General features: G+C 44.6%; 8 protein-coding genes across 8 annotated transcripts in view; 4 read left to right on the forward strand and 4 right to left on the reverse strand.

The window, feature by feature from the left end:
• Positions 1 to 956: 956 nt before the first annotated feature.
• On the reverse strand, positions 957 to 6,621 carry LOC126561964 (PHD finger protein 14). The gene is made up of 5 exons (XM_050218363.1): positions 3,713 to 6,621; positions 3,035 to 3,169; positions 2,716 to 2,954; positions 1,062 to 1,170; positions 957 to 978 (listed from the first exon to the last, which is right to left on the reverse strand). Exons 1-5 carry the CDS (start codon positions 6,590 to 6,592, stop codon positions 964 to 966), a joined length of 3,378 nt encoding a protein of 1,125 aa, XP_050074320.1. The 5' UTR covers positions 6,593 to 6,621; the 3' UTR covers positions 957 to 963.
• Positions 6,622 to 7,978: 1,357 nt separating this feature from the next.
• On the forward strand, positions 7,979 to 8,477 carry LOC126561608 (SRA stem-loop-interacting RNA-binding protein, mitochondrial-like). Its single transcript, XM_050217870.1, has 2 exons — positions 7,979 to 8,043; positions 8,200 to 8,477. The coding sequence occupies exon 2, from the start codon at positions 8,220 to 8,222 to the stop codon at positions 8,475 to 8,477; it is 258 nt and encodes an 85-aa protein (XP_050073827.1). The 5' UTR covers positions 7,979 to 8,043; positions 8,200 to 8,219.
• A 121-nt stretch (positions 8,478 to 8,598) lies between these two features.
• LOC126560004 (acyl-CoA-binding domain-containing protein 6-like) lies at positions 8,599 to 9,350 on the forward strand. The gene has a single exon (XM_050216168.1). It carries the CDS (start codon positions 8,603 to 8,605, stop codon positions 9,332 to 9,334), a length of 732 nt encoding a protein of 243 aa, XP_050072125.1. The 5' UTR covers positions 8,599 to 8,602; the 3' UTR covers positions 9,335 to 9,350.
• Positions 9,351 to 9,447: 97 nt separating this feature from the next.
• On the reverse strand, positions 9,448 to 10,250 carry LOC126560678 (mitotic spindle assembly checkpoint protein MAD2A-like). Its single transcript, XM_050216638.1, has 3 exons — positions 10,184 to 10,250; positions 9,963 to 10,109; positions 9,448 to 9,878 (listed from the first exon to the last, which is right to left on the reverse strand). Exons 1-3 carry the CDS (start codon positions 10,248 to 10,250, stop codon positions 9,448 to 9,450), a joined length of 645 nt encoding a protein of 214 aa, XP_050072595.1.
• A 1,735-nt stretch (positions 10,251 to 11,985) lies between these two features.
• LOC126560736 (mitotic spindle assembly checkpoint protein MAD2A-like) lies at positions 11,986 to 12,785 on the reverse strand. The gene is made up of 3 exons (XM_050216694.1): positions 12,719 to 12,785; positions 12,498 to 12,644; positions 11,986 to 12,413 (listed from the first exon to the last, which is right to left on the reverse strand). Exons 1-3 carry the CDS (start codon positions 12,783 to 12,785, stop codon positions 11,986 to 11,988), a joined length of 642 nt encoding a protein of 213 aa, XP_050072651.1.
• Positions 12,786 to 15,380: 2,595 nt separating this feature from the next.
• Positions 15,381 to 27,211, forward strand: part of LOC126560854 (muscle-specific protein 20-like) — a 28,634-nt gene continuing 16,803 nt past the window's right edge. The window contains exon 1 of the mRNA XM_050216806.1: positions 15,381 to 15,404. Coding sequence (XP_050072763.1) covers positions 15,381 to 15,404 — 24 coding nt within the window. The remainder of the gene's footprint in view (positions 15,405 to 27,211) is intronic.
• LOC126559830 (DNA damage-regulated autophagy modulator protein 1) overlaps positions 22,120 to 27,211 on the forward strand; it is a 399,963-nt gene continuing 394,871 nt past the window's right edge. Inside the window, exon 1 of the mRNA XM_050216006.1 lies at positions 22,120 to 22,124. The gene's annotated coding sequence lies outside the window, so the exon portion shown is untranslated. The remainder of the gene's footprint in view (positions 22,125 to 27,211) is intronic.
• LOC126560833 (protein takeout-like) lies at positions 22,841 to 25,079 on the reverse strand. Its single transcript, XM_050216785.1, has 4 exons — positions 24,985 to 25,079; positions 23,475 to 23,625; positions 23,253 to 23,386; positions 22,841 to 23,155 (listed from the first exon to the last, which is right to left on the reverse strand). The coding sequence occupies exons 2-4, from the start codon at positions 23,585 to 23,587 to the stop codon at positions 22,842 to 22,844; spliced, it is 561 nt and encodes a 186-aa protein (XP_050072742.1). The 5' UTR covers positions 23,588 to 23,625; positions 24,985 to 25,079; the 3' UTR covers position 22,841.

Below are 27,211 nucleotides of genomic sequence, written 5' to 3' on the forward strand. Positions count from 1 at the left end.
AATTTGGTGTAGAATCCTGATGAGAAGTATAGTGGTCCTAGTGGCCCTCTAGGGTCTTAAGCTTCTGCCGCCATTTTTTGAGTATGAGCAGACTCGAAGGAGTAGTAAACCTCAAGCTAGCTGAGCTGTTTGGCGGAACCATCTGTCTGTGGCCAATATCGCTAGGACGAAGTGGTGACTCTGAAACGATCTCAACCCCGAGCAAACCAACGACTCTGAAAGAAGAATGCTACTCTATTCCGAGTTTGACTGATAGACATTTATTTTGGGCAATACTACAATTGATGTTTTTTTTTTGTTTACAATTCCTCTTATTTGGTTTAGTAACTGTTTAAATCTATTTTTGCCACTATATATTAACCTACTGGCTGGCTATATAATGAGACGCGCTTGACCATTCATATCTTTGTGAATGTAAACGAAAATATACAAAAAAAAAATATTTTAAATTATTTAAATATAAAAACTAAAGAAAAAAACGTCATAACCCAGCGTAGTGAGATATAACATACTGTTTGATCGAATAGTGCAACAATGCTCTATACCTTTCTCAATTAATCGTATTTCGCCACGTTACCCCTCTACAGCATGAACGTATGTGTATGCGGTACTGTGAGGATTCTCCGGTGACTATATTGATATTCAGTGACTATATTGACGAAAACGTCGGACTGCCTACGGGTTAACTGAGGTCGAGGAAGCCAGTAATGGCAGGCCAACCAAGATACAGAACTAATATTGAAGACCGAGTTTTCCAGATGCGTTATATGCGAGCAATTTCTGGTCTCTAGTACTAGCTGCTCATGGGGCTGTTCTGGGCGACCGACGCGATAGAAACGAAACGAGGCTAAGAAGAGCCAATAATGGTAGACTTAAACTTCTCGTGTTTGTAGAGCCAAACACAGAAAGAGGAAAGTGTTCACGAAAGCGCCCGTTAATCAGGATAAGTTGTAGCACCGTCGTTCAGCTTTCTACATCCTGTAAGTGAAGGTGAATGGAATGTGGAAGATTGTCATTAAATAGGGGTTGTAAAACTGTTGAGTAAACGTGCACGAACATACCGTTGGATCGCAATCAGCACAGTGCCAGGAGTAGCCACGCCGCTTGGGCGTCTTTTTCAGCGGTGGTTCTAAGCATCCAAAATGATAACTTTTTTGGCATTCATCGCACCTGCACACGTTAGTGAAAATTAAAAAATATATATATTTATACAATGTTGAGGTATATATAATCTATAGGATTATCCAGAAAGTGTTGGTGTATGATTTGAGATGGGAAATTGAATGAAATTTCTTAAGAACTGACTGCTGCGTGCTAAATATGAGACCTGATAAAAACTACTATATGGTTAAACGCAGCGGATGCGACAGGTACTTGAAAAAATAACGTGACTCTGTCGCTTTTATATTGTAAATTTGAGCCGTGAAGATACACTTCTCTTTAAAGGGCCACAAAAATTTTGAAAAAGGCGCCAATATATTCCCCCAAATCGACTCGATCGACTTGTCCCATACGTAGAGTGGGAAACTATCAGACAGGATTCCGAAACGGAAAAACTATCACTGATCAGATCTTCACCATGCGGCAATTCTTGGAGAAGATGGCGGTACAGCAGTTCCTCCAATCCTTCCTTCTTTTCATCGACTTCAAGGTCGCATACGAAGGTACAACCTGAGAAAAGCTGCACGATGCAATGGGCTCATTTGGAATCCCGGCCAAGCTTACCAGACTCGCGACTCGCGATGACAACCACCAACGTCACATGCCAGGTGATGGTGAATGGAAAACTCTTCTAGCCTGTCTACCCTTCAACCTGTGGAAACTTCGGGGACCATCTTTTACAAGTCAATCCAGATTCTGGCATACCTCGGGTTGGAGATTGGCACCACCAACGGCAAACAAATATCAAATTACGCAGGGTTAACAGTAAAAAAAAAAAATAACCCACCTATCTTGGGTCAAAAATCAGCTCCGACAACAGCATTGAGACACGTGCTTTAGTTCTGGTTGCCATTTCTACTGTCTGAGGAATCTGTTCTACTCAAAACACCTGTCGCGACCAACGAAGTTGGGACTATACAGAACTTTTACATTCCCGGTACTCACATATACCTGGGAGGCATGTTAGGCCCATATTGAGATGATGTGATGGCGTTGATGCCTCCGCAGGAAGGGTCAGTATAGGCGTTTCGCGACAACGGAACTTTCAATCATTTTTAACTTTTATTTCAGTGAGAAGTTTCTGATCCCGTGGTATTCATTCACGGCACACACAAATTTCACTGGTTATTCATAATTGTCAAATATTGATTTGTAGACGAGTGGAAAAATCAGTAAAGTAACAATTAATAGAAATTTTTAATAATCGATTCAAACTTTGGAAAAAAAAAAATAACATAATAAAAGCGAATGATTCGGTCTCACTAGCTGCAAAAATTAAAAAATCTCAGATATGATACAGATATGAAATATTTACGAGCCAGCTTTGTTAAGTGCAATTTTAGATGCTCTAAGAAAAAGTTCAGTTCATCTTCAGGTCAGTTTCACACAGCTGAAATGCGATATGACTGTTAACACTGAATGAAAGTTGCATTCGTTTGTCAGCGCGTTTAGAGATCTCTTTGAAAAATCTTCTAGGGATCAAAGAACTTTCCGGAAGACCTATTATAAACATTCTAGGGCATGTCTACCCTTGCAAGCCTCACTGATACGTACTGTACGATGTTAGCTGAGGTACCCGGACCCTGACAAACGTCACAAATGCATTCGTCCGGTCCGGACGATGACGAACCGATTGCGCCAATGGCGCTGTTGATGGTAGTAGTGCTAGACGCATTGAGACGGCTGCCAACATCTCGCTTGATACGCGCCCTTCCCTGGGTACTGTGTTCGGTACCATTAAATGGTATCGGTTGGTTTGAGGCCGGCACCATTGTGTTCAGCTGCGAATTGTTCTAAGAGTTTGAGTTTTGAGTTAAAAAAAAAAAAATTAGCACAAGATGCAGTAATTAAACGACGAGAAATATGCACTTACCAGATGCGACGAACTGTCGGCGGCGCCAGATATGAGCTGTGGCAGTGCGGATCCGGATTCTTCCGTATGGGATTCGGTGCGCACGTAGAATATTTGTGTCGTGTGCCGATTAGACCCATCCAGTACTGATTTGATCTAAAATTTTCAAAAAGCAATAAAACACGTGTGTTTTATTTATATATACACACACACGCGTAGTATTTGAAGGAGTTATTACACGGAAGATAATTCTGTCGACTGATTTTCGATTTTGTCAGTCATTAAGAGCTTCATTAAGAGTCAGATTTTGAATTCCAATTTATAAATTAGAACAGCAAAATTGTTTTTCATTGTTAGGCTCACGCACAAAAAAAAAAGAAACACGAGCGACGAATTGCATACTTTCATTTGTTATTTGCCATTAATCGGGGAAAAAATACCTCGCGTATTCTATTTGACATCCAATTTGCCACCCAAAACGAAATCGGAATTCCGATTTTAAGATCAACTTTCGATCTCTCAAACACGTTTTAGAACGATAGATGCCGAAACCGATGACAGCGTTTACCATCGTGTAATAAGCCCTTTTAGAAAGGAATGATTCTGTTTTCATATACAATACAAGATAATGTTTCGTGAAACATTACAAATGAAACAATTCTAAGCCATATGGCAGTGCAAAAGTAACGTATTTTATACCTTAATTTTTATACGTGGTCGGCTGTCACCGTACTCCGCCAGTGGTCCGTAATCGATATCCGTTTGTTCAACCGTTTCGTAATCGTGATTTTTTCGCTTTCGTTTGCGCTTGTGGTCCTTGGACAGGATTCGGTCCGTGTTGGGCGATCGGTTGCGATGCTTCTCCTTGCGACGTTTGCTGTGCTTGTGGTGTGTGGATGAAAAGGATTCGGTATTCTCTATGGCTGGACCGGGCATAACAGCTGATGCTGCCGTTGCTGGTACCGCTTCCGACGAGCTTGCCGCTGGTGCAGGCCACGAGGCATTCATCGTTGGAGTGCTTTCGCTTGTATTGGTGGGCACCGTTTTGTGTTGTGACGAACCAGCCGGGGATGAGTCCTGCGTTACGGTGGTTGATTCAACCTTTTCAGACTTGCTGACCTGCTGCTGCTGCTGTTCATCCGACGTGTCCAGTTCGGAAAAGGTAGAATCCAGCACCGATTGTTTGCTGCTTTGGCCGTCGCTTTGCTCCTCTTTCGTGGCGTTTGTTGGTTTGAGATCGGCCTGTACTGGTTGTGCCTCATCACCACCATCAGGCATCGGTGGTGTGTCTATCGATTTCTTCTTCCGACCACGCTTACTCGGTATTTTTACAAGCGACGCATCTACGTCCATTGTACCTTCCTGCTTGATATCAGTTGGAGTGGGCGATAACAGGACTACCGGGTTGACGACTTTTATCGGTTTGCGGACACCATCGGACTGGGTAGGCGGCGTTGTAGGTTGCGTTGGTGCCTGTTCGGCAAAGGAATAATCGTACGGCACAATGGTACCATCCTTGGAATAGCGGGTACGCGATTTCCGTGGCATCTTCGGTATGATGATACTTTCCGGATTTGAATCGTCCGATTCGTCACACTCGGAACACTGCCAACCGTAGAGTTTGGATTTTTTCGGGTGTCGCGTCAACGGTGGATTCAAACATCCGAGATGGTAATGCAGATGGCAGGTGTCACACTTCGCCAGCAGATGCTGATCGTTGCAACGCTTGCAAATGCCACACTCGTTCAGCAGGTCCTCGCTGTTCTGTTTGCACTGCGTGCTAAGGATGCGCCCGGTATCGTCCCGTTTGCCCGGTACCATGAGATTCTGGAGCGGGAAACCGACACCCATTTTCAATGCTGCCGCCGTCGGTACGGACATTGTGCGGGCGGGCGGTGTTACGCTGAGGGTCGCATTAATCACGACGCTCTGGTGTACCGGTTTCCCGTACGGTGGAGCACCAACTGTCGGCGGTTTGCCAATTTGATCTACCGGTATGAGCGCTTTGTTCGGGCAAAGCGCATTCAGATGCTCGTAAATCTTTGATATCGCATCTTTGTACGTTTCATGCAGTTTCAGAGCGTCCTGATTCTTGGCTACGGTACGATCGTACTTGACGCGCAACTGTTGCTGCTTCCCGAGAAGATGCTTGTTCAGTGCGATCTGTTCTTGCAGATTTTTCTTCATGTCCACCAGCCGGATCGCTCGGTCGAGATAGTAGCCGATAAACTCGACGCTAAATGCTGGCGGAATGTGCCACTTTTTGCGGACATCGCTCAGCGAAGCAATCTGGGCCTCCTGGAACTCGATCGCCGCCATATCTAGCCCCATCAGCTCCGCTTTGTAGAGCAGCTTCTTGCAGGCGGTTGCACTCGTTATTAATAGCCGGGGCATTTTCTGAGTCGGTACCCAGGGCGGATTCTTCATCTCCTTGTTTGCGACGTACCGTCGGCGGTGTTTCGTTAGCTTCCGCTCGATTCGTACCTGCTCCGGCGTTGGTTTTTGTTCTCTGCGCGACTCTTCCTCTAACTGACGCTGGACTGCCTTCATCTTGATCGCGTTGTAGTTACGCTTGCGATGTTTGATGAGCGACTTGTCCGAATGGATCTTGCAGTGGGCGTAGAACGGATCGGCTTGATCCGCTTCCTCCGAATGTGCCTCGGACAATAGCCCATAGTACTGGGCGCAGGTCACGTGAAAGTACGTCTTACACATTCCAGCATCGCACCCAATACAGACGCCGGTACGGGCGAGCCTTGCGTCCTCACACAGGCAGCACGTTTTCGCACCCCATTTGTTGTACGGCATCTCGAATAGGGTGACCGAGGACAGCTGATCTACCTCGCCGAATGCAACGCCCGGCACGTACAGCGCACACACCAGATGAACCCATTTGCCGACGTCCGTCTCCTTGAAGATGCCACCCTTGTTCGGGCACAGCTCACAGTCGGGATTTTCCACCCCGGCGCGGCACGCATCGCAGAACCACGGTTCGGTGGAGCAGGACGATATCGTGCTGGTAACGCTAGTACACTCGCTCACACCGTAGCAACCTTCGTGCACGGTAACGCCACATCCGTCACACTCGACGATCTCGTTTTGATCATCGCTACGATCGCCCAAACACGCACAGCAGATCGATTTCATCAGCAGCTTTTGGATGGCGGCTTCCCGTTCGCTTGTTGCTTTCGATACCGGCACCAAAACACTCGTTACCTTGTTCGCGTCCTCCTCCGGCTCCTCGTCGTCGGCGTTACCAGCAGCTTTTCTAGCAGCACCATTTTGAGCAGCTTTCAGCTGCTGCTGCACCGATTTATTGACCTGATCGTCCTCATCTTCCTCATCCTCACCCTCGTCATCATCCTCATCATCGTCGTCGTCATCGTCCTCCTCCTCCTCATCATCATCGTCATCTCCATCGTCATTGTCTTCCTTAGATCCTAGCGAACAGTCATCACTGTCGTCATCGTGATCCTCGATGCGGAAATCCGAATCCGATGACGATTCGCCCAAATCAAAGTCCAGCAATGTTTGGGTGGTGAGATTGCTGGCTTTTCTGCGCTTCACCGTGTTCCTCATGTTTATGTTTACTGCGATGAAGCAAACGGACCAAGAGACGTGTAAGCATTAGGATTATGTACGGTTTGGAACCGCTACTATACAACCAAGGAAACCCCACCTTGGAATGTTACGGGATGGGAAAAGGTAATGGAAAACATGGAAACAAAGAAAGCGATACGAACCAGAGAAACACTTTTATGAAAAACGCAAGACGCCGTTTTCCCGGAGCGCTACGACCTGACACAGAAACAACGCAAACCCCCGACGTACGCGCGTGAGTGCATATACGTGTCAAGTTGTTGATTGGTGGGTTTATAGCATCTAGCTTAACACTTCAATCGTTCGATACATTTTCACTTTTAACCCTATTATCAGTGTCCGCCTACCCAAGGGTAAGTTTTGCACTGTAATATCTTTTGATAAGAAAGCCGTACACAATTGAAATTAATAGAATGCCTAGACCTATTTATTTTGCACCTTTCCGAGCAAAACGAAAAATTTCAATTATTTTGAAATAATTTTTTTTCGATTGGGATATGAAACGGCCGCCAGCCTGGGTGGCCTACACGTTTTTATGGGACACAGCAATTTTTCGGGTTGAAAAGCTTGATTCTTTCGATCTACAGTTACTTCCCGACTTACGCGAATAACGGGGACCGGAAAAATCTGCGTATCTCGAATATCCGCGTAACTCGAATAGTGCCTGTCATATAGCTTCTACTTCGTATCCAGGGGTCGAGTTATTGTGTCCATGTTATAAAAAAAATCAAATATTAATTTTACGAGGCCTCCTGTAACGTTTTTTATTCAAATAAAAACACCTTCAACCTTTTACCTATTCCTATTAAAATTCTTAAAAAATCATATTATATCCGTGGTATACAGCTGTATAAAATGTTTTAATTTGTTTCAGTTGAATTTTGTTAAAGTACTGAAATAATAATAATTTAGTCTAAAAAAAAAACATATCAACTTTGAAGACCTTTAACTTTTTGATTACTTCGTATTGAGGCGGCATATTCAACTCAATAAAAAGAAGATGTTAATAACTTCACTTTCATTAGAATACTGTATCGATATTGGATTACGTATTAAAAAGTTGTAAACCTCCAAAGTTGCTGGCTACCCGTGTAGCCTGGTTGCCTGGAATATGAAGATTTTTTGGATGCCCGGGACAGGGTTGAATATTTTACATGAATTTATATAGCTGAATTTATGTGATTTTTTGTTGTTTAATGCAGCCGCGCTTATATTTAACGGTATTTGTTTTATATTTGAATTAAGAAAATTCACACCACAATTGTGAAATTCCATTGTGATGTTTACACATGACATCTGTCAATATTAACCCCATTTCTCTGCAGATGATTTCTATCCGCAAAAAAATCATAAAAACGAACCACAATCAAAGCAAGCAGCGTGTTTTCAATAATCGTACATTTTTCATCCAAACGTCCAATTTTACGTCGGTATATTATGTATAATTTTAACCAGCCTACTACTTAGGTTGCAAATACAACACCGATGGGGTGCATCTAACTAATCGCCGTTGCTTTCTTTTCTTTCCGCACTTTCCGGATCCCATATGTCCGGCCCTCAACTCGAAACTCGATACGTTCCGACAGGTAGCTTTTCCGGCGACGGTATGTCTGGTGCCAGTGCCCGTTCGCTAAAAATCTTCGTCGGCAACATCGCTTGGACCGTGGGACACCGGGAGTTGCGTAACTACTTCAGCCAGTTCGGCAAGGTGTCGTGGGCCCAGGTAGTGTTCGACCGGAAGTCCGGACTGTCCAAAGGGTACGGGTTCGTGTCGTTCCAGAAGCGGTCTGCGCTGGAAAATTTGGAACGCAACCAGAAGCACGTGCTAGACAACACGCCGATCTTTTTCCAGCAAACAGATTAGGGTTCCTTCTCAGGAGCACCAACACCCTTCGAGGTGTGTAGCCGTGTAGGGCTTTGTTCGTAGTTATAGTAGAATATTTTAGGATATGTGTCTGGAGGAAGTCCACACACACAAGCACATATAGTATGGCGGATCTGGCGGAGGGATTAGTTGACAATCCGCTGGATGAGAGGTTCGAAAAGGCGACCAAATTTCTGCAGCACAGTACCGATCTATTCAAGCAGGACCAGTTACTACAGTTTTATGGCCTGTACAAACAGGCCACTGTTGGAGTGTGCAATATTCCAAAGCCCGCCATATACAGTATGGGAGCACGAGCCAAATGGTATGCCTGGGACAAGGTGAAACATCTCGATACGAACGCCGCCAAACAGGAATACGTACGGCTAATGGATCAGCTTGCACCGGACTGGGGTGAAAGCAGTGCTGGTGAAGCAGGTTGGGTGTCTGTTTCCCGACCGAAACGCTTGTCAGAAAGTGGACCGGACGAAACGAACAAATCACTGATCGATCGCATCAAGGAGGATGATCTGGAAGGTGTGCGGGATATGATCCGGCAAGATGGTATTTGCACCAGGGTAAACGTGCTCGACCACGAAGGACTTGCCGCCATACACTGGGCAGCGGATCGCGGAAATGTGGACATACTTGCCAGCCTGCTTACCGTCGACGGAATTGATATCAACCTGCAGGGTGCGGATGGACAGACCGCGTTGCACTATGCATCCAGCTGTGGTAACGTTGAATGCCTTCAGCTGTTGCTAAAACATGGCGCAGACCGTAGCATCAGAGATGAGGAGGGAGAAACATGTAGTGACGTTGCTTACAATCACATAATAAAAGCTTGTCTCGTGTGAGTAACAAACGAACGAATATATTTGTAAACTACTTCAATATACTGCTGATCTCAATACATGGTTAATATTTTAACACATGCTATGAAGGGATGAAAAATCCGGAGGGTTTTCTTTTATGGATCAAGCGTTCGGTAAACCACTTTGGTTTCGACCTTGTCCAAACCGGTACTGAACTGTTTCAGCACGACAGTTTGTGCATCCGTGATTTCAAAACTATCGATTACCTCCTCATGAAACTCCTCCATCATGCCAGGCATTTCTCGGTCAACGTCTCCCTTCGTATGCAGAATTACGTCGAAGCTACAGCGATCCTCCAGACTCGGCAGGAAGCTGATCGACGCAAGAATCTGTCGCATAATGTCCCGTATCTCTTTCTGTATCTTTGGTAGCGATTTTGAGGAAGTGGTTGCATTCTCTTTGCCCTCACCGGCATTGTCATCGTACTGGGGCGTAATGTTAAAGTCCCACCGCTCCACTATTTCAATCGTCTCGACCGTTATGATGCACACGCTAATCATCGTGATCATCCTTTTCATTATTAAATCTACAAATAATCAGAAAAACAGACCTTAATTGTTTACCGGCAGGGCAGCTAACACCGGTGGGTAAAAGTGCGTGTGTTGTTTACCGTGGACTTTGCTCAGAACGTTGTCGAGGTAAGTTTTGATGCGTTTATCGCGCGAAACCATTACCGGTACCCCGTTGTAATCCTCCGGTAAGAAGTCGCTGGACGGATAGATACCCCGTTGAAAAATGATCGAATTGATGCTGTACTCTATTCAAGAACGCAAAACGAAACGAAATCAGCAAAATTGATTGCATTGTTTTTCTCCCTGCCAAAATACTCACTCAGGTACTCGTGTATGATTGAGGCTGAACCTTGTAGCGTGATGGAATGAGTTGTGGATGCAGCCATTGTGTAGAAGATTAAATTAAAGAATCAAGATTTTTTTGTAAAAATACGGTCCAGTTGTGATGCAGCTGTTAGGGCAGATGAATTTTCATACTGACAAGATCCGTCAAAACAAGTCCGAACACGAACGAGGTTCTTAGGGATGTGTGTGTGTTCCCAGTTTCGTTTGAAAATAAACGATTCATTTTCGTATTTAAAATTTTCACGTTAACGTTAGCCAGTCGGTTAAACAATGCGGTCGACTAAACTAACGTTGCACAGCATACTTTTGACACTCGAACAGGAGAAGAGATGGCAAATGGCATTAATAATCACGTTTTTAAACATAAATAGAATGTTTCGCGGGGGCTGCCCGGTGGTGCAGGCGACAACGGCTCCGGTCTTCATACTGCAGGACCGGAATTCAAAACCCATCCGGAGCGTCCCCCCGTATAGTTGTCTCGTGTGAGTACAACCAGCAAGCAATATTTGCTCCAAAGGACATATAGGAGGGAATGTGATATGAATTTCTGCGATTCTCAAAACGCCAGAAAGAGAGGGATTGGAGCGTAGACGTGATTGCATCAAATATTGGAATGGGTATGAAAAAATAAAAATAACCTACCAAGCAGATACTGGGCCTTCCCTATGTATTGGAACGTTGCAGACCATTTACTAATTTGGGTTAGGATTAGTACAGGTACGACTATTGGCAACGATAAGAGACACAATAGTCAAAACTGCTTATCGGGACGCTTTACATATTATCATTTCTTTTTCTATTACTGTTATTAATTTAATGTTTAAATGCATCCCAGAGATTCCATGCATCTCGGAGTTTTCGAGCAAAAAGGTAGGTTCTACCGGGCCTTGACTAGTACTGACAAAAAAATTGTTTTCAACTTTGTCATCATCGATAGTATGCGCGAAATAAGGAGAAAATGCCTTATTTATGTTCATATCATTTAGTCATGACAAGCGGGTGTTGACAATACGCCATTGTGTCGTCATAATTAATTGAAAATAAATAAAATATTAATTATCGATCTCGTCTTTCTCATACGAATAGATTAATTAAATTCAAACAAGTGTTTGTTCCTACAGAGTCGTATGGAATAACAGGTTGGAAATCATGTGGGCAGATGCGGAATGGAATGGCCTACTAACTGGCCTCTCCGATGGCACGTACTTGGATAGTCAGTCCTCACTAGGGAGGAACGGTCCGGATGGGATGTAAACCCCAGTCCAGCCGATGTCGCCTACACTACTGTGCCGCCCGGCATGCAATGCCATTAAAGGATTTAAATTTTAAAATAACTGAGTCTACAAGAAACGAATGATTACAATCGCAGCATGAAATCATTGAGAAAAAATCACATTTCCTTATGAATTTTATAATTTTTTAATTATTAATTTGATTTAATTACATTCAACAACCTAATTCAATTATTTTTGTAGATAGTGATAAGATTTAGTGTAATACGAAGAGAATATCTGAAGAACATAGCAGGCTAAGAGGTAGCAAATTTAAGATTTAGGAAATTTGGCATACACTAATTTATCATCAGAGATGAGGAGGGAGAAACATGTAGTGACGTTGATTACAATCACCTAATAAAAGCTTGTCTCGTGTGATTAACAAACGAACGAATATATTTGTAAACTACTTCATTATACTGCTGATATGTAAACTACATCATTACACCGCTGATTAATATTTTAACAAAAGGAAGGGATGAAAAATCCGGAGGGTTTTCTTTTATGGATCAAACGTTCGGTAAACCACTTTGGTTTCGACCTTGTCCAAACCGGTACTGAACTGTTGCAGCTCGACAGTTTGTGCATCCGTGATTTCAAGACTACCGATTGCCTCCTCATGAAACTCCTCCATGCCAGGTATTTCTTGAAAAACGTCTCCCTTCGTATGCAGCTTTATGTCGAAGATGCAGCGATCCTCCAGACACGGCAGGTAGCTGATCGACGCAAGAATCTGTCGCATAATGTCCCGTATCTCTTTCTGTATCTTTGGTAGCGATTTTGAGGAAGTGGTTGCATTCTCTTTGCCCTCACCGGCATTGTCATCGTACTGGGGCGTAATGTTAAAGTCCCACCGCTCCACTATTTCACTCGTCTCGACTGTTACGATGCACATGCTAATCATGGTGATCATCCTTTTCATTATTAAATCTACAAATAATCAGAAAAACAGACCTTAATTGTTTACCGGCAGGGCAGCTAACACCGGTGGGTAAAAGTGCGTGTGTTGTTTACCATGGACTTTGCTCAGAACATTGTCGAGGTATGTTTTGATGCGTTTATCGCGCGTAACCATTACCGGTACCCCGTTGTAATCCTCCGGTAAGAAGTCGCTGGACGGATAGATACCCCGTTGAAAAATGATCGAATTGATGCTGTACTCTATTCAAGAACGCAAAACGAAACGAAGTCAGCAAAATTGATTGCATTGTTTTTCTCCCTGCCAAAATACTCACTCAGGTACTCGTGTATGATTGAGGCTGAACCTTGAAGCGTGATGGAATGAGCTGTAGATGCAGCCATTGTGTAGAAGATTAAATTAAAGAATCAAGATTTTTTTGTAAAATACGGAACGGCACGTCCAGTTGCGATGCAGCTGTTAGGGCAGATGAATTTTCATACTGTCACGAGCTGTCAAAACAAGTTCGAATACGAACGAGGTGGGTAGTGATGTGTGTGTGTGTGTGTACCCTGCTTCGTTCGAAAATAAACGATTCATTTTCGTATTTAAAATTTTCACGTTATACCTCTGTTGGTACGCAAAACGCAAATTTAAGAATTAGGAAACATGAACGAATACTTATTCGAATACTATAATAATACTTGTTCTTGGACAGTAAAACAAAAACTAAAAGAGATAGCTCGAAGTACTGTTCTAGTAAGATATAGAGAATAATAAAACCCTTTTTAAGAAGAGGTTTTACACCAATTTTAATTATGTTTTAATGCAAATTTTCTCCATGTATCCAAACGATAGGTACACCAGCGGAAAATATTTTTCTCGTCAAATAGGATGATTGGAAACATCGTTCAAAATTACAGATAGCTTATGCCGACCATTGTTAAAGTTAATACATTTTTGAATCGATTTATTTTGACGTTATTGGCTTCTCACCAAGCAGTTTCTAGCGTCATGATAAGATTTTTGTCTTATTTCGATCAACGATCATTGTACGATCGGTGAGAATATAAGTGTAGAGTAAATTAGCTGAAAATCCGATTGCATGGGCATCAAATGGGTAGCAAATATCGGATACTTACCGAACTCAAGATTCAATGTGATAGAGGGGGCCCATATTTCCACTCCGCTTAGGGCCGCCGAAAGGCTAAATCCGCCACTGCACTAAGGACCTCCGAAAGGGTAAGTCCAACTTTGCGCTCACGGTTATCATATTGTGTACTGGACCCCAAAGTGGATGGGCGCTCTCGGTCTATCAACGCGATGCTTCGTCCGGATGTTCGTCCGTAGGCTTTCATTCCAGTTGGCCTAGCGTGACAACGGTGTCCGCATAATAGGTGCGTATGTTCGGCACCTTCGGCATCACACCTTCGCTACTGAGGGAAGGCGGGAGTGTTTTCACTACAAACGTATAGTCGAATGAACGGAGCTGGTGCGCATCCCAAGCCAACCAGGCGAAGGCGAACTGGCAGATGATTTGCTGGCCTGTTCGTGTGGAACATGTTTTTGTTGTTGTTGTTGTTGCTGCTGCTGTGTGTTTGCAATTTTGCGCACCCGTATATGCAAGTAAGGCTCGGAAGAGTGAGTTCGCAAAAATGGCAGCTATGGCTAGGCTTGGCGTATGTAATATCCGGGTAATGTGTCCAAAGACACGTTATTGGGTTCTTTGGTATGTCCACACACTACCGAGCAACAACATGCGGATTAGCGTGATGCAAAACTAAGTCCTTGCAAGAGATGCATTCAAGCAATATATCAAGACACATCAAGAGATAATCCAGAAGGAGAAAGGGTGTCACCAGTTTCCTCTAGCAGATCCACTGTCCAATGTCAAAGTCAACTACGCCGAGAGCAGCAGATAGTAGACAACCAACGATACCGGGTAATCAACTCGCCCCCCCCCCCCCCTCACTCAATCATTCCTTTCCTGTCCTACGGTTGCCTTACCGCTTCTTAGGCGCTGCGCTGCGCGGATCTGTTGGTGACCCATAAAACGCCACGGTGTGGCCCGGGAGGGTGAAACTGCTGGGAGGAACCGCCGTTCCGCGGGTGCGGATTGCAAGCAGATGCTTGGGATCTTGGATGGGCGGTCTGATTGTCTATATATATAACACGGCCAGCGTTCCACGGTTTGCGCGTATTCAGTTCTCAGCAGTTGCCTTGAGCAGTTCGCAAAACCTCCGCGTAAACAAACGTTTCTGCAGCATTTGTGCTGGCTGGTAGGATTTGTATGTTTTATGTTTGTGTTGCTTGCATCTTTCGAGCCCCCCCCCCCCGCCCCCCAACCCACCACCACCCACCCCGCCGGGTAGTTCCAGTTCAGTGTTGCAGGCAAAGGGCTAATCGAACCATCATAAGGTTCATGCTCTGTTAGCTTTTCCTAACACATCGTACGGTAGCGTGTGCGCTGCTTAAGCCACACGATCGTAGTACATGTGAGTGTTTTATGGTGCGTGTGTCCCTGTGTGTGTGTGTGTGCTGGGTAAAATATTTGGAAAAAAAACGTGCGTGCCTAGACTGTTTTGTAAGCTTGTGAGCGACTTGTCAACGAACATAGACAACAATTGCGGAGATATTGTCCCCGATGTTTAACCAATTAATCATCCGTCAATCCGCCTTTTTTCTCTCTCCAATTTTTCTTCAGGATATCATTTTGTGAAACAGTGCATATTGTGCTCCAGTAACAGCATTTCTTGTGCGTGTGTATGTGAGTGAAACGCACCGATTGTGTGATTTAAAGTTGTTGTGCAGTGTTCCAGATCTCTATCTCACGTGACGTGATCAGCTGGTGAGAACTCAAGCAAATACAGCATCAATAAGTTGTCGCATACACACACCAATCAAACCGAGCTTGCCAAGCGTTGTTCTATAGGACCTGTAGCAGAAGCGTGTGCCTTTGCATTACCTGCATTAAACACTGCACAGATATCACTATCACCATGCCTGGACGTCCACTGTGGCAGGTAAGGATCGTAAACGTAGACGCTAATCGGTGCGCGTGCAAGTCAATGTTGTCGCTACACCATTTCTCCATATTTGGTCAACGGTAACACTCCAGCGACACGTGCAATAGCAAGATGGGGGAGTCGAATTGGTTGTTAAAACTGATGTCTCAGTGGCAATTAGATCGGTCTCAGTGGCCGTTGTCGCTGGGCGGCTCAGGTGGTGTAGCTATTTCCAACCGACAGGTAGTGAAGGTTTTCGGTTGCTAAAAATACATCCCGCCAGTCATGGGTACGCTAGTTGGATCAGCTGTAATTAATACGCTTCGTACGAGAACGCCCTCACGCGCGTGTTCTCAGTCACCGACATTAGCGCGTTTATCGTGCCGCCAGCCAGTGTATATACGGCGCGAGGATAGGTCGACTCGACACCGTCCGCAACGCCAACTCCTCCGCAGAAGCTCAATGGATGCCAACAGTGCGCACTGACTCATCACCGGTGGCCGGTACTCCCTCCAATTCCAATGGCCATGATTTCAATGGTAGAGAAATTCTTCGCACGAGCGTTTGTTTATGCGGCTTCATTTCGGTCCATCATCCATCGGTGCGGATGCTAGATGGTATGAGGTCTTGCTGGGTGCTGCCGAGGATGCCTAGGGTGCACCCATAACTCTTACTTTAGTTTATCGATGGAAATCACCCATGAGTCACATGCTGCCTGCAAGCACATGTTCGCACGTTGTAACGCACCGTTATGGAAACGAGCTGATCTAAATTTAAATGTACAGTTTAGAGTGAGTGTAGCGTGCGTTGCTCACAAATAAATTCACAAACAGTCGCAGCGTCTACGAAGTATAGTGCGTAGTATTTTCGCATCGATCGCCTACCCAGACTTTCGAGTAGAATTTTTGGAAAACAGGAATAAAAATGGCATCCAATATTTCTCATGTGCAGCTCAAAGTTAACGGAACGTTTCATCCAGCACTTTCGGACGCGTTCTACGAGTACATCTTTTTTCACACCTAGCTCGGGAAAATTGCTCCCTTCAACGACTCGCTTTACCCACCCGCCTCCGTCCACCCCGCAGGTGTGCCACATGCCTATGCAAAATTGTCTAGAGTTCCGCACGATTTCGCCGTATCGGCCCCGAGGATCCGTGACTCTCCTCCGGTGATGCCTCCGGGCAGCTGGACGCATAGCTTTTTTTTTTTTGCAAAACAATTACCTCCCCCGTTGCCAGAAACGATGCGCGCGCGTGCGCAACTGAAGACATTTAAAAGCAACAAAATGGAGCGTGTGTGTGTGTGCGAATGGAATGGAATTTCCCTGTCTTTGTCGTGGTCGGCACCAAGGCTGGAGTCTGAAACTGAAAACGAAGAAACGAAAAGCAAAGAGGAGGAGCAGGTGAGGAGGAGAAGATGAAAAAAATCCACTGCAGATAATCATTACGGCTTTAACTGCCCATTTCGCTGGATGCGTCAAACACGAACCGTACTAATGCAATCTGTTTGCGCATCATCGATCGACCGAGCCGATCTGCATAAAGACGAGCAAGCAGGCGAAGTAAAAACGAAAAAAAAAAAAACAAACGTATCCAACCGCGCGCGACATATGGGAAAGCTTAGTTGTTCCGTAGTAGTAGCAGTAGCAGTAACACACCACACGCAGTTTGTCACGGTGGACTAAAGATGGTGAATATTCATGCTGGGGGATTTTGTTTTTATTTGCAACACCTATCTATATCTCTTCATCATCACAATCTGATTTTAATTACTTCGCGAAAGAGAGCTCTCCGCAGATGAAGTAGCACCATAGCATGCATACACTTGTGGTTGAGGTTTTTTATTGCACATATCATTAGGCTCCAAACTGCTGCACCTCTCTCCGAGTGTCACTACCAACACTGCTAGGTGGTGCTGGATGAGAGGAGCCCGGGGCGGGGCCTGGAAAAATGTGAAAAGGAGCAAAATTGCATTATTACTTTTATAGAGTTGGTGCAAACACACCAAGAGGAGAGGAGGGAGGGCTGCGCGCGCAGACAGTGATTGATTGCCTCCCTTTGTGTGTTAATTTCATCGTTATGCCAAACATCTTCATTTGCGCGAATGCTACACACAACTTAAACTACTCTAAATAACTTTTCTCTTCTCTTTCCACACTGTCTCGCTCTCCGCCGGTGTTAATAAAAAGTTCAGCTTGCTTAGGGGATCCGATCATCAAACGATCGATATGCAGTTGATAAGGAGCACGATAGCAAGTGCTTACGAACCACGCCATACGTTCCGCTCTCATAAGCGTCGCTAGAACAGAACCAAGTTCAACCGTTGCTATAATAATAAGCATACGTTCTACCTGTATAAAAAAAACTGCACCCAAGCAGTTGACGTCAATTCTCGTTCTAATTTTTCCTTCTGCTTGCCCATCATCGGGAGATCTTGATTTCCACAAACGGTAAACAGCAAAATAAATTGCTAACGTACATAATTTCCTTCACAGCAATGACACGGGGAGCAGCGTTTTTGCAAAACCGTAACGCGTGCATTGCATCTCGGGCAGAACATTAGTGCCCTGCTGGTAGGCATCGGGCTTAAAACTCATCCACGCTGATCACTCGAGCAATAAAAATGTGCAACAAAATGTAGAGAGCAAAAAAAAAAAAAACAAAACAAATACATGCATCGTTGTTCTTTGCACGCATTGAAAAAATTGAATTGGAATGAATTATTCACAATCTTTCCCACCGTAACACACGTTTCTATAAGCTTGGTTTCCCCATTGGCGGTTGGTGGCGGGTATCCCCGGGGTTGGCAATGATAATGATTTGCTTCCACCTACACTTTGCTTCCACTGGTAACGTTCTATATTTAAAAGCACTAGCAATGCTGGCACCATTTTCCAGCTTGGGTGTGAAATATTTTTGTTTACACGACGAACCACAGGCGTCCACGAGGTTTGAGGCGTCCTAGAAATGGTTTGGACGGTTGTGCGGTTGTACGTTAGAGAAATAATTACTTTATTTTTAGAACACGATTTATAACGCACGGTGGAAAAGTTCGGACATGTATAGCACAGTGAAGTAGGACATTTTGGGGTGTTTTTCATACGGCCCGGGGTACATCATGCAGATGTACTCCAGCAGCGCTAGTAGACAGGTGCATCGTTCATAAAATCTCTCAACCCGTGATGATATTAAGAGCAATAAATTTCACCTTAAACATCGGTTTGCAGCCATTTTTTCCTTCTGCAGTGCGTGCTTTTCTCACCCCATTCCCTTGCCGGTTTGCTACGGTGGGCCGTTTCGATTGGTTGCGTTTCGATGCATCGATGCAGAGCAATCGTGCAGCGTTCTGTTTTGTGTGCGAGCGCGCGGGCGCGCGCATAATTATTGCTGGAAAGAATGGGGGGAAACCCCGCGATGCACTAAACCGGTGATGGCATTTGATGGCAATTCGATACGAATGTTTCGGTCCGGAAGCATCGCATATGATCGGAATAGACGGGTCGATGGTCGATGCATGCGATAGTGGCGCACACGATAAGGCGCATGCGGTTTCAGCATTGATGGATTGGTGAAATTTTCGCTCCGTAATCATCCGTGCATCACCCGGTACGAATCGAATTCAATCGCATATCACAGCGATCGAGATTGCACGCATTTGCGAGTATTAATGCTATGAAGACGTGGGGGAATTTAAAGCAGGGCCTGATTCAGTGCCGGCTGATGTAAATAAGTAATGAAGGTGCGATCACGAAACGGTGAACGATAAAATGGTTGGTAGGATAGGCTTCGAGTTCCAGCATGATTAGTTGTGCGTGTAGATATTTTTTTTAAATGTATTTTTTTACACGTATCCTGCATTAAACAGTGTAGTTTTCACTTAGTTTTGGCGCAATGTAGATAAAAAAAAATCTTCAGTACAATGAATTTATGAAATCGTATAGAAGGTAGTAAAATGTTCTTTAAAAAATAAACCGAATATAACTAAACGATCTAGACGACGATTTGAACTCCAAATCTCACTATAATATTTGACAAGAACGAATAATTATTACTATTTTTTATTCCGGTAAAACGGCCCTTGCCGCGTGTTACTGGAACGGATAATTATGTCGACTAATAATTTACACATTAGTCGACATACAGAACATGTGTGAAATATTTCATGAGCATATAACTATTGAAACATTTCTTATTGCTTCAAAGGCTAGAAAGGACGACTGGTAGTAATTTAGTTGTACTTGGCATGCAGTTAAGCAATATTGAGGTAGGTTAACATAAGGCTTAGGATTAGACTAGGGGTCGGCAAAATTGCCATTCGAGGCAAATAACCAGATTTTCTAAATGGTCAAGAATCGCGGACCAGAAGAATGCATTTTTTTTTATTTGTTCACTCAAATAATTCTGTTACAAAATCCTTGATTCAAAATTATTGCTAAATAATATGCGAATGGATGTATTTTTTTTTTCTTCCTCAGCAATGAACCGTCATGGGAGGTTCAACATTATAAACATTCTATCAATAAAATTGGTTGCAAATGTACACCAGTTTGTAATGACCAGTAATGGGATTTCGTAAACTTCATTTTTGAAAATGTTTGCTCACATTCATACTTGTTGCCAAACTCTGAATTATAGCTAGAAATAAAGGTATATCTAAATCGAGATAAAAATAAAAAAGTTGCTGCAAAAGTCCGTTAAGCTCTATCAAAGAGTGTGATGCGATTTTTTTTCGAAATGAAATTATATTAAAATGATTGTTTCCTATTTGTGCTTTAAATAGAGAAAAGTACTCAACCATCTCACCGCTGTTTGCTAAGGTACATCTGTTTAATTCGCTTCAATTTCCTGCAAATACGCGCGGAATTAATGGTGGTTTCTCGTCTCGTCCATAGTCTAAAGTCTCGCGAACGGATGAAATTGGCTACTGACGTTACTACTTCTATTACGCTTGAAACACGATCGTTTCAAATCCTGAAAAAATACGATCGCACAAATAACCTGCTGATTTTAATTCACCCCAAATTACATTATATTCCCTTAAAGCTTTTAGAACCTTCCCAACTATGTACTCTCTTGTTGTTGTTCCTTGAAGAGCTTTGAGGGATAGCAATTGACAATGACCTTAAAGTTACTATTAACACCTCTGATAAATATAAGCATCTGAGGAGTGTGTGTAACATCAGTCAACTCATCTATATTGGCGAAGATCAGTTAAATCTTTCTAATTTACGCTTCAATAGCGCAATGATGGTATTACTGATGTCTTCTACTTTTCTAGCAATTGTACGTACCGAAAGCGTGATTACTAAAATAAATAAATTACTTTTTTCTGGATACAATTGCAAGATTTACTAAGATCGCCATAAGTGAAGAGTTGGACATTTTTTGCTATCAAATAAGTAAAGCCACAGCTATACTGTCGTACGCTTTTTTTTGGCATTAAATTCAATCACAAAATACTGCACACTCCTAATAAACTCCATTCCGGCTTGCACGAACGATCTTCCATGCCAATCTTGGGTTTTAACATGGGACAATGAGTTTTACAAATTTAATTTCTAGCCTAGTAATTGGAGAGGGAAGAGAAAACACGCAGACGGGAGCGAAATAGGGATACAGGGATGCAGAAATCAAACACATGATAAGAATCATTAAAGCGCTTCTCAAAAGATTCTTTCTGGCCATGACGTGCCTGTCTCGTAGAGGACGGGAGGGAGCATGTAATGGATAAAAGCACTGGAACATCGTGGACATTGGAGAGGTGAGAAGCGATGAAATTGGAGCGGGAGTGAGAGTATCGGGTTCTTATCGGATCAAGCCCAAGCCCAAGAGAAGATCTCGTCCATGTAGCCAGCTAGAAAGCGGCGAATAGCAACCAGGGAGAATTTCCACTGAACCCTATCTATCCTATCCATCGCTTTCTGGCCAGTTGGAAACTGAATTACCGTAGCATACTCTAATGTTGTGCGAGCCCAGCAGTAGTACAAAAATTTGAGACAGAAGGGGGATTACGAATTTCAGAAGACAAACGAATAATAAAACCAAGTCTTTTATTTGCTTTATTCAGCATGTTATCGATATGTTCGTTGAAAGACAGTTTGTCATCCAGCCAGAGATCTTTAGTAAAGAAGACAAGGAGTAGTCGAACCATATTTTACTAGACACACAAACAAAGAACAGTACACAACATTTAACAAGACAAAGCACTAGACTATTGGAGCATCACCAGGCATAGAAGAAGTTAAGGAACGATTGCAGGTTGGTACAATCAACGGACGAGGACACAGCCATTTTCACATCGTCATCATAAAGAAGACAACCATCTGACAAATAAAGAAAATAAAAGCGGGCTGAATCGCTTCGTTGAGGACACGGCTTCAAAGGAGTTGGAGAGAAAGTCCTCCATTTTATTTTGACTCTGTAACTCCTACCATCTTCTTCTTCTTGGCTTAACGACCTCATAAAAAGTCATGCCGCCTGCCGGCCATCGACATGGCTTACTAGGACTGCCGATAACCACGTAGTTGGGGTTCGTCAGTCCTCACTACGAGAAACGATCCGGATGGGATTTGAACCCCGGTCCTGCCGTTTGGAGACTGGCGCCGCTGTCGCCTACACCATCGGGCCGCCCCTCAAAGACTATCATAAAGATAAGATAAGAACTCCTACGATAAAGATAAGATTTGAGCCATAGAAGGAAATGATGAGCAAAGCTAAGCTTCATGAATTTGAAAAGCATTTATTCGATAGGATTCGATTGATTCTGTTGAGGTGATGTTTCTTCCCATATTTCAAAATCAGACAAATGCTTTAGCGGGCCGGACTTTGCGACCAGTGATTTAGACAGTTAGAAATACAATCTTCAAACACTGATGGGCTTTGTGATAGTCATTATGGTCGAGGTGGTCTAAGGCGATAGCAGCCGGCCGGCCGGAATTAGACGACCGGCAGGACCTAGTAGATCCTGCCGGTTGTGATCAGGAGTAAGGAGGTGACGATCACTTCATCTTTAAAAGCAATACAGCAACTGTTTGTACTTATGTGTCTTTATTATTATCTACAAGATAGGTTAAACAGATCTCGTATCTACCAGAGAAATAAGCTACTTGCGCTTATACTACACAGCTTTCTGAACGCTCTTGGTATACTGAGCTTCACTAGTATCTCATCTGATTAAGAATTTTATTTTTCTTCCTTCCGTTTACCGATACGATCGTTTTCATGCTGAGATCTCGTACAGTCAAGAACCTCCTAAGCCATCGTGGGGGTAAATACATACTACCGAAAAAAAAGAGGACGCAATTCACAATCGGCTTATCCATACTACCGTACTATCGTTCAGTAAAAGCATCATTATTTACAGTACACTTAACCTTTTTTTTTTTTTTTTTGGTGGAAGAGGGCGTTCGCCCTCTTCAAACAAACATCCGCCAACACCAATGCAACAATTGCCCACATTACGCACGTGGCAGATCCGCCACAAAGTAGTTGGCCGGAATTTGATGGAAAATGTTCTGCATGATCGCGAGCAGTATGTCCTCGATCGTTTTGGCAATGATCGGTTTCAGTGCTTCCGAAACTGGGCGCCAGTTATCGTTTAGATACTGGTTGGTGCTGTCTTCCAGCACCTTTACACCCTCGAACAGGTTGCCCATGTGTAGCCGCAGTCCGGAGATTGTGTAGTCGACCTTGGTGGCAGTAACGTTGTAGAAGACGTGTCCATCCTTCTGGTAAAGATCGGTCGTCGTACGCATGATGATGTCCATGCCACCTGTTTTGTTGGAGCGATTGGACGGGAAAGTCAATTTATTTTTGCAACCCTCGTGAGGTCTTCCTGATGTCACTGGTCGACGGTATCGATTACTTACTCGGTTCGAACCAACATTTGCCGTGTCCGTTCAGAGGTATTACTAGTATACGACCCTGCATGTGATAGTTGCCTTCAAGCCGCATCTTCGGCAGCCGGATGTGAGTTTCCCAGCTGAAATCCTTGCTGCTGACACTGTGCCAAAGAGAAGAAGCGAAGCGTTAGGTGGTTGCAAATTTTAGATCGGGATCTAGAAAACCCCCGGGGCGAAGAAATATCTTACACATTTCGGACGACTTTGGTGCTGGCAAAACCGGTAACCACCACCTTGGAGAGGGACGCATTGACACTGACCGGTCCATCACCTTGCAGAATCCTTATTTTGCTGATCTTCATCGGATCGATCGTACCGACATGCTCAAGCCCTTCGATACCTGTATGTAATGTGTGTGTGTGTTTTTTTTTTCTTAGGATTAGTATGTTCCAGAACACGTCAGAACAGCCCTCGCAAGAGAGCTGCTCTAGACATGCAGCAGTTCTACTTTCGCGAACTAGTTTCTATATATATAAATGAAGTAAAAGAAAAAATAAAGAAGTCAAGAAAACCTACACCTAGCACACCGGTAAAAGGGTCGATGGCCGTATTCTTGGTGTATTTGGCACTGCCAGCTACCAAACATGGTAGCTAAAACCCTGTCCAACTGGTGCACCGTAAGCGCACGGTATGTGGTCACCATGTCACCATGTCATGTACGGACATTTTTCGCATGCGCACTCCAAACCATACACCGCCCCTCACACGCACACCGGTGCACCTTTGCATTGACCTCCATCTGGGGGTGCCCTAAAAATCGCCCTCTGTACGTTTGGAGCAGAACGGCTATTCGTTTGCGGCTAACCTTGTTAACAGCCGGTACCGCTGACGGTGGACACAGATTATGGTGCTAACGTATGGGTGCCGCCAGCCGGTGTCGTGCACCGAACACGTACGATAAAATTTGACAAGCAAAGTTATCGACTCGTGTCTTATGTTTTTTTTTCGCTGGGATCACGCGGTCTGCGCGAGTAGGTTGGATGCAGTCAGCCAAGTGGCCTAACGGTTTTGGTGGTAAAAAATGGCTACCAAGTTTACCAGTACGATCTGATGAAATTCCATCGATCGTTGGTACGATTTCAGTTCAAGGCCTCGGTAAGACACAGGGCCCTCCCGTGTGCATTGATGCATCTAATATTGCTGCTTTTTTCCCTCTTTCTCTCTCTCTCTCTCTGCAACCACGCACTGTGATCGTGCGTCGTGTGGAAAATGTTGAAGGTTGGAGTAGCAAAGAAAAGAGGTTAGGCACACAGAGGCCTAACAGATACGAGTACGGGTAAACAGCTAGCCATGTATATCTTAAGATGGGAGGGGCTAGTGTGGTGGAGGAGGTAACAGAAGTACCGATCTTCACATCGCATAACCTGGGCTCAAATCCCATTTGGATCGGGTTCCCCCATAGTGAAGAATCCACTGCGGAGTTGGACAATACCGACTCGGAGGCATTCCAGAGGAGTAACTCCGCATTGCACTCCGGGGTTGAATCCCGAGGTAATATCGGATATAGGTCCGGAGGATTTTTTCCGAAGTACTCTCCAGTTTTTATTTGTCGGAGGTGGAATGAATTCATTAATGCACTCCGGAGTGCCCGGACCACTAATCATAAGCCATCAGAAGGCCAGTTAGACTTATAAAACAGATCGGTTAAACCAACCAGAAGATCCGCAACTAATATGGGTAGATAAAATGGATGATTTACCGGTTACAAGCTTGTCGAACAATCCCTGGACGGACTCGGTGGAGCAGTCGACGAAGTTTGACTGATCGAAACGACAGGTCTTGATGAATTCCGCTGTTTTTGTTGTTGTTTTGGTGCGTTACCGCGAACGAAGAAATCGAAATGGAGAATATTAATTGATAGCGGTACGTGAATCGAAGTTTGGAATTTCGAACGATGCCTACGTTTGGTATCGAATGGCATGCTGGCAGGTACGGCTGGTATCAAAACAACCAGTAGTAGTAGTCCACTTGATATGGAGCAAAGCGGACCCGGTTTCTGGACACGCTTGAAGATCCATCTTAGCGCAGACATGATACTGATGCTTTGTTGAGGTTGAAAAAGATGCGATGTTGGTTGACGCGTATCGAAAGGTATCACACGCGGAGACTCCTCACTAGGCTTTGCTCTTTGCAAGTCCTTACATTCACACAGCGTTAATCAAACAAGGAACTATTGTCGGCAGTAGAACACGTGCACCGAAACACAACCGACACACTCAGAACCGCGCGTTACCAACTAGCAACCGAGGGCACAATCGACCGGCAGGCGTCTGAAAGCCCAGCAACATTAGTGGCACGATTTATATAAGCTTTATATACCTTGGGTACCGATTCGGAGTGTGTGGAGAACGATGCAATCAGCAAACGGTACTACTACTACGCGCACGGGGGCCCGCTCAGAACCAAGCCCTGGCCTCCTCGTTCGCTCCACCTCATTAGAAATCCACACAACCCCTACCTACACGCCACACACGGCGTACCGAGTTTGTTTCGTTGCGGTTTTGCAAAAACGGTAGCGTCACCGCATTCGATCTCTTACCCGCCCATGCTAGCAGCCGGTTCCCATCCCAACCATTCCGCTAGAACCCGCACGACGAAAATCTCCCCTCCCATCCTAGTGCACCGTCTATCCAATGATATGGCACTTGGCGCGTAATCTTAAACGCTTGCAGTTTGTGAAATATCTGGCTGCTCGCACCGGAGCCAGAGCATAATCTGCAACTTCATCCCATCGCGTTTAATTGCCCTCCTGCTCGTTTCACCCCGCCCCACCCGCGCGAGTTCCTCGACTGGTTTTGGGTGCACAATTTGTGGGGTCATTCCACCAAACGTCACCATCGATGTGCACAGCACTGCATCCGGATCGGATGGCTCTCGTACGCACGCGCTCGGTTCGTGTGCAACCCCAAGTGATCGGCGACAGCAAAGGTCAACGGCTTTGCGCGGTGGCGTCCAGTGCTGGAAGTGTCATCTGCCGAATGCCGAGAAGTTTCCGATATCCGCCGTCCGCACGCCACCGACTGTGCAGCGCCACATTTTCTTGCTTTCATCATCATCAACCCTCCACCGGTGGTTGTCGGTAAACGGCACTACTTGCCACCTGCGGAGCAGCATACCGGCAAACGTTACCTTGATGTGATGGTTGATGAGGTGGGAAAAATTATGCAATGCAATGCTTATGACAATGTTTGGTTGTTTTCCCCCATTTTTCGCCTGGTCCGTCGACTCAGGGTTATGGCGCGGTGCGAGTACAGGTGTAATCTACTTGGAAAAGATTCGCGCACTGCTAAGCCCGGCTAATGGTGGACGATCAATAGTGCGTGACAAAACGTGTAGAGGCTTAGCAAGAAGGGTTTCGTTCTAGTCGAAGCGAGATGGGCAATTAATCTGTCTATTAGATGAAAAGAAAAAACCTTCTTCTTCTTGGCTAAACACTCCGGACCTACAACTACTCACGCCGCCGGACATTGAACGACGTTTTACTATACTTTATTGGTAACCATGAAGTTTCAAAGTAATCAGTTCTCACACTACACCTACGGAGGAACGGCCTGAATGGGAATTGAACCTTGGTCCTGACGTGTGGAGGGCCGGCGATGCTGTCGCCTTACCACCGGATCGCTCCAAACGTTGCTAGTATTATGAGCTAATAAATTTAACCATCATGATCGGACCCATCCCCATAACCTGGCAGACATATCTTCAGACGTGTAAATTCGGAAGGAACGCACAGGAGAAAAAAGTAACCTTCAATGATTTTGATGGGTTTGTTTATCGCGACTATGACGCTCAACCTTGACGTGCCCGAACCTAACCCGAACAGCTGCAAGCATAATTAATTTGGTCGTCCGGATTTATAGATTGTTTTGTTTGGAGCGACCTTACTGGCTGACTGGTTGGTCTACCATTGTGGACACTAGTGATTC

The sequence above is a fragment of the Anopheles maculipalpis genome, chromosome X (genome assembly GCF_943734695.1).
Source record: "Anopheles maculipalpis chromosome X, idAnoMacuDA_375_x, whole genome shotgun sequence".
Classification (NCBI taxonomy): Eukaryota; Metazoa; Arthropoda; class Insecta; order Diptera; family Culicidae; genus Anopheles; species Anopheles maculipalpis.

Bases quoted from the DNA above. Each gene is read 5' to 3' on its own strand.
- LOC126561964 (XM_050218363.1), bottom strand. From the start codon at position 6,592: ATGAGGAACACGGTGAAGCGCAGAAAAGCCAGCAATCTCACCACCCAA. The intron at 3,170-3,712 runs GTATAAAATACG...TGAAAATTTTAG, and splicing joins GACCACGTATAAAAATTAAG to ATCAAATCAGTACTGGATGG. The intron at 2,955-3,034 runs GTAAGTGCATAT...TCAAACTCTTAG, and splicing joins CCGACAGTTCGTCGCATCTG to AACAATTCGCAGCTGAACAC.
- LOC126560736 (XM_050216694.1), bottom strand. From the start codon at position 12,785: ATGGCTGCATCTACAGCTCATTCCATCACGCTTCAAGGTTCAGCCTCA. The intron at 12,645-12,718 runs GTGAGTATTTTG...GTTCTTGAATAG, and splicing joins AATCATACACGAGTACCTGA to AGTACAGCATCAATTCGATC. The intron at 12,414-12,497 runs GTAAACAACACA...GATTATTTGTAG, and splicing joins TGTTCTGAGCAAAGTCCATG to ATTTAATAATGAAAAGGATG.
- LOC126560678 (XM_050216638.1), bottom strand. From the start codon at position 10,250: ATGGCTGCATCCACAACTCATTCCATCACGCTACAAGGTTCAGCCTCA. The intron at 10,110-10,183 runs GTGAGTATTTTG...GTTCTTGAATAG, and splicing joins AATCATACACGAGTACCTGA to AGTACAGCATCAATTCGATC. The intron at 9,879-9,962 runs GTAAACAACACA...GATTATTTGTAG, and splicing joins CGTTCTGAGCAAAGTCCACG to ATTTAATAATGAAAAGGATG.
- LOC126560004 (XM_050216168.1), top strand. From the start codon at position 8,603: ATGGCGGATCTGGCGGAGGGATTAGTTGACAATCCGCTGGATGAGAGG.
- LOC126561608 (XM_050217870.1), top strand. From the start codon at position 8,220: ATGTCTGGTGCCAGTGCCCGTTCGCTAAAAATCTTCGTCGGCAACATC.
- LOC126560833 (XM_050216785.1), bottom strand. From the start codon at position 23,587: ATGAAGATCAGCAAAATAAGGATTCTGCAAGGTGATGGACCGGTCAGT. The intron at 23,387-23,474 runs GTAAGATATTTC...TCTTTGGCACAG, and splicing joins ACCAAAGTCGTCCGAAATGT to TGTCAGCAGCAAGGATTTCA. The intron at 23,156-23,252 runs GTAAGTAATCGA...CCAACAAAACAG, and splicing joins CAAATGTTGGTTCGAACCGA to GTGGCATGGACATCATCATG.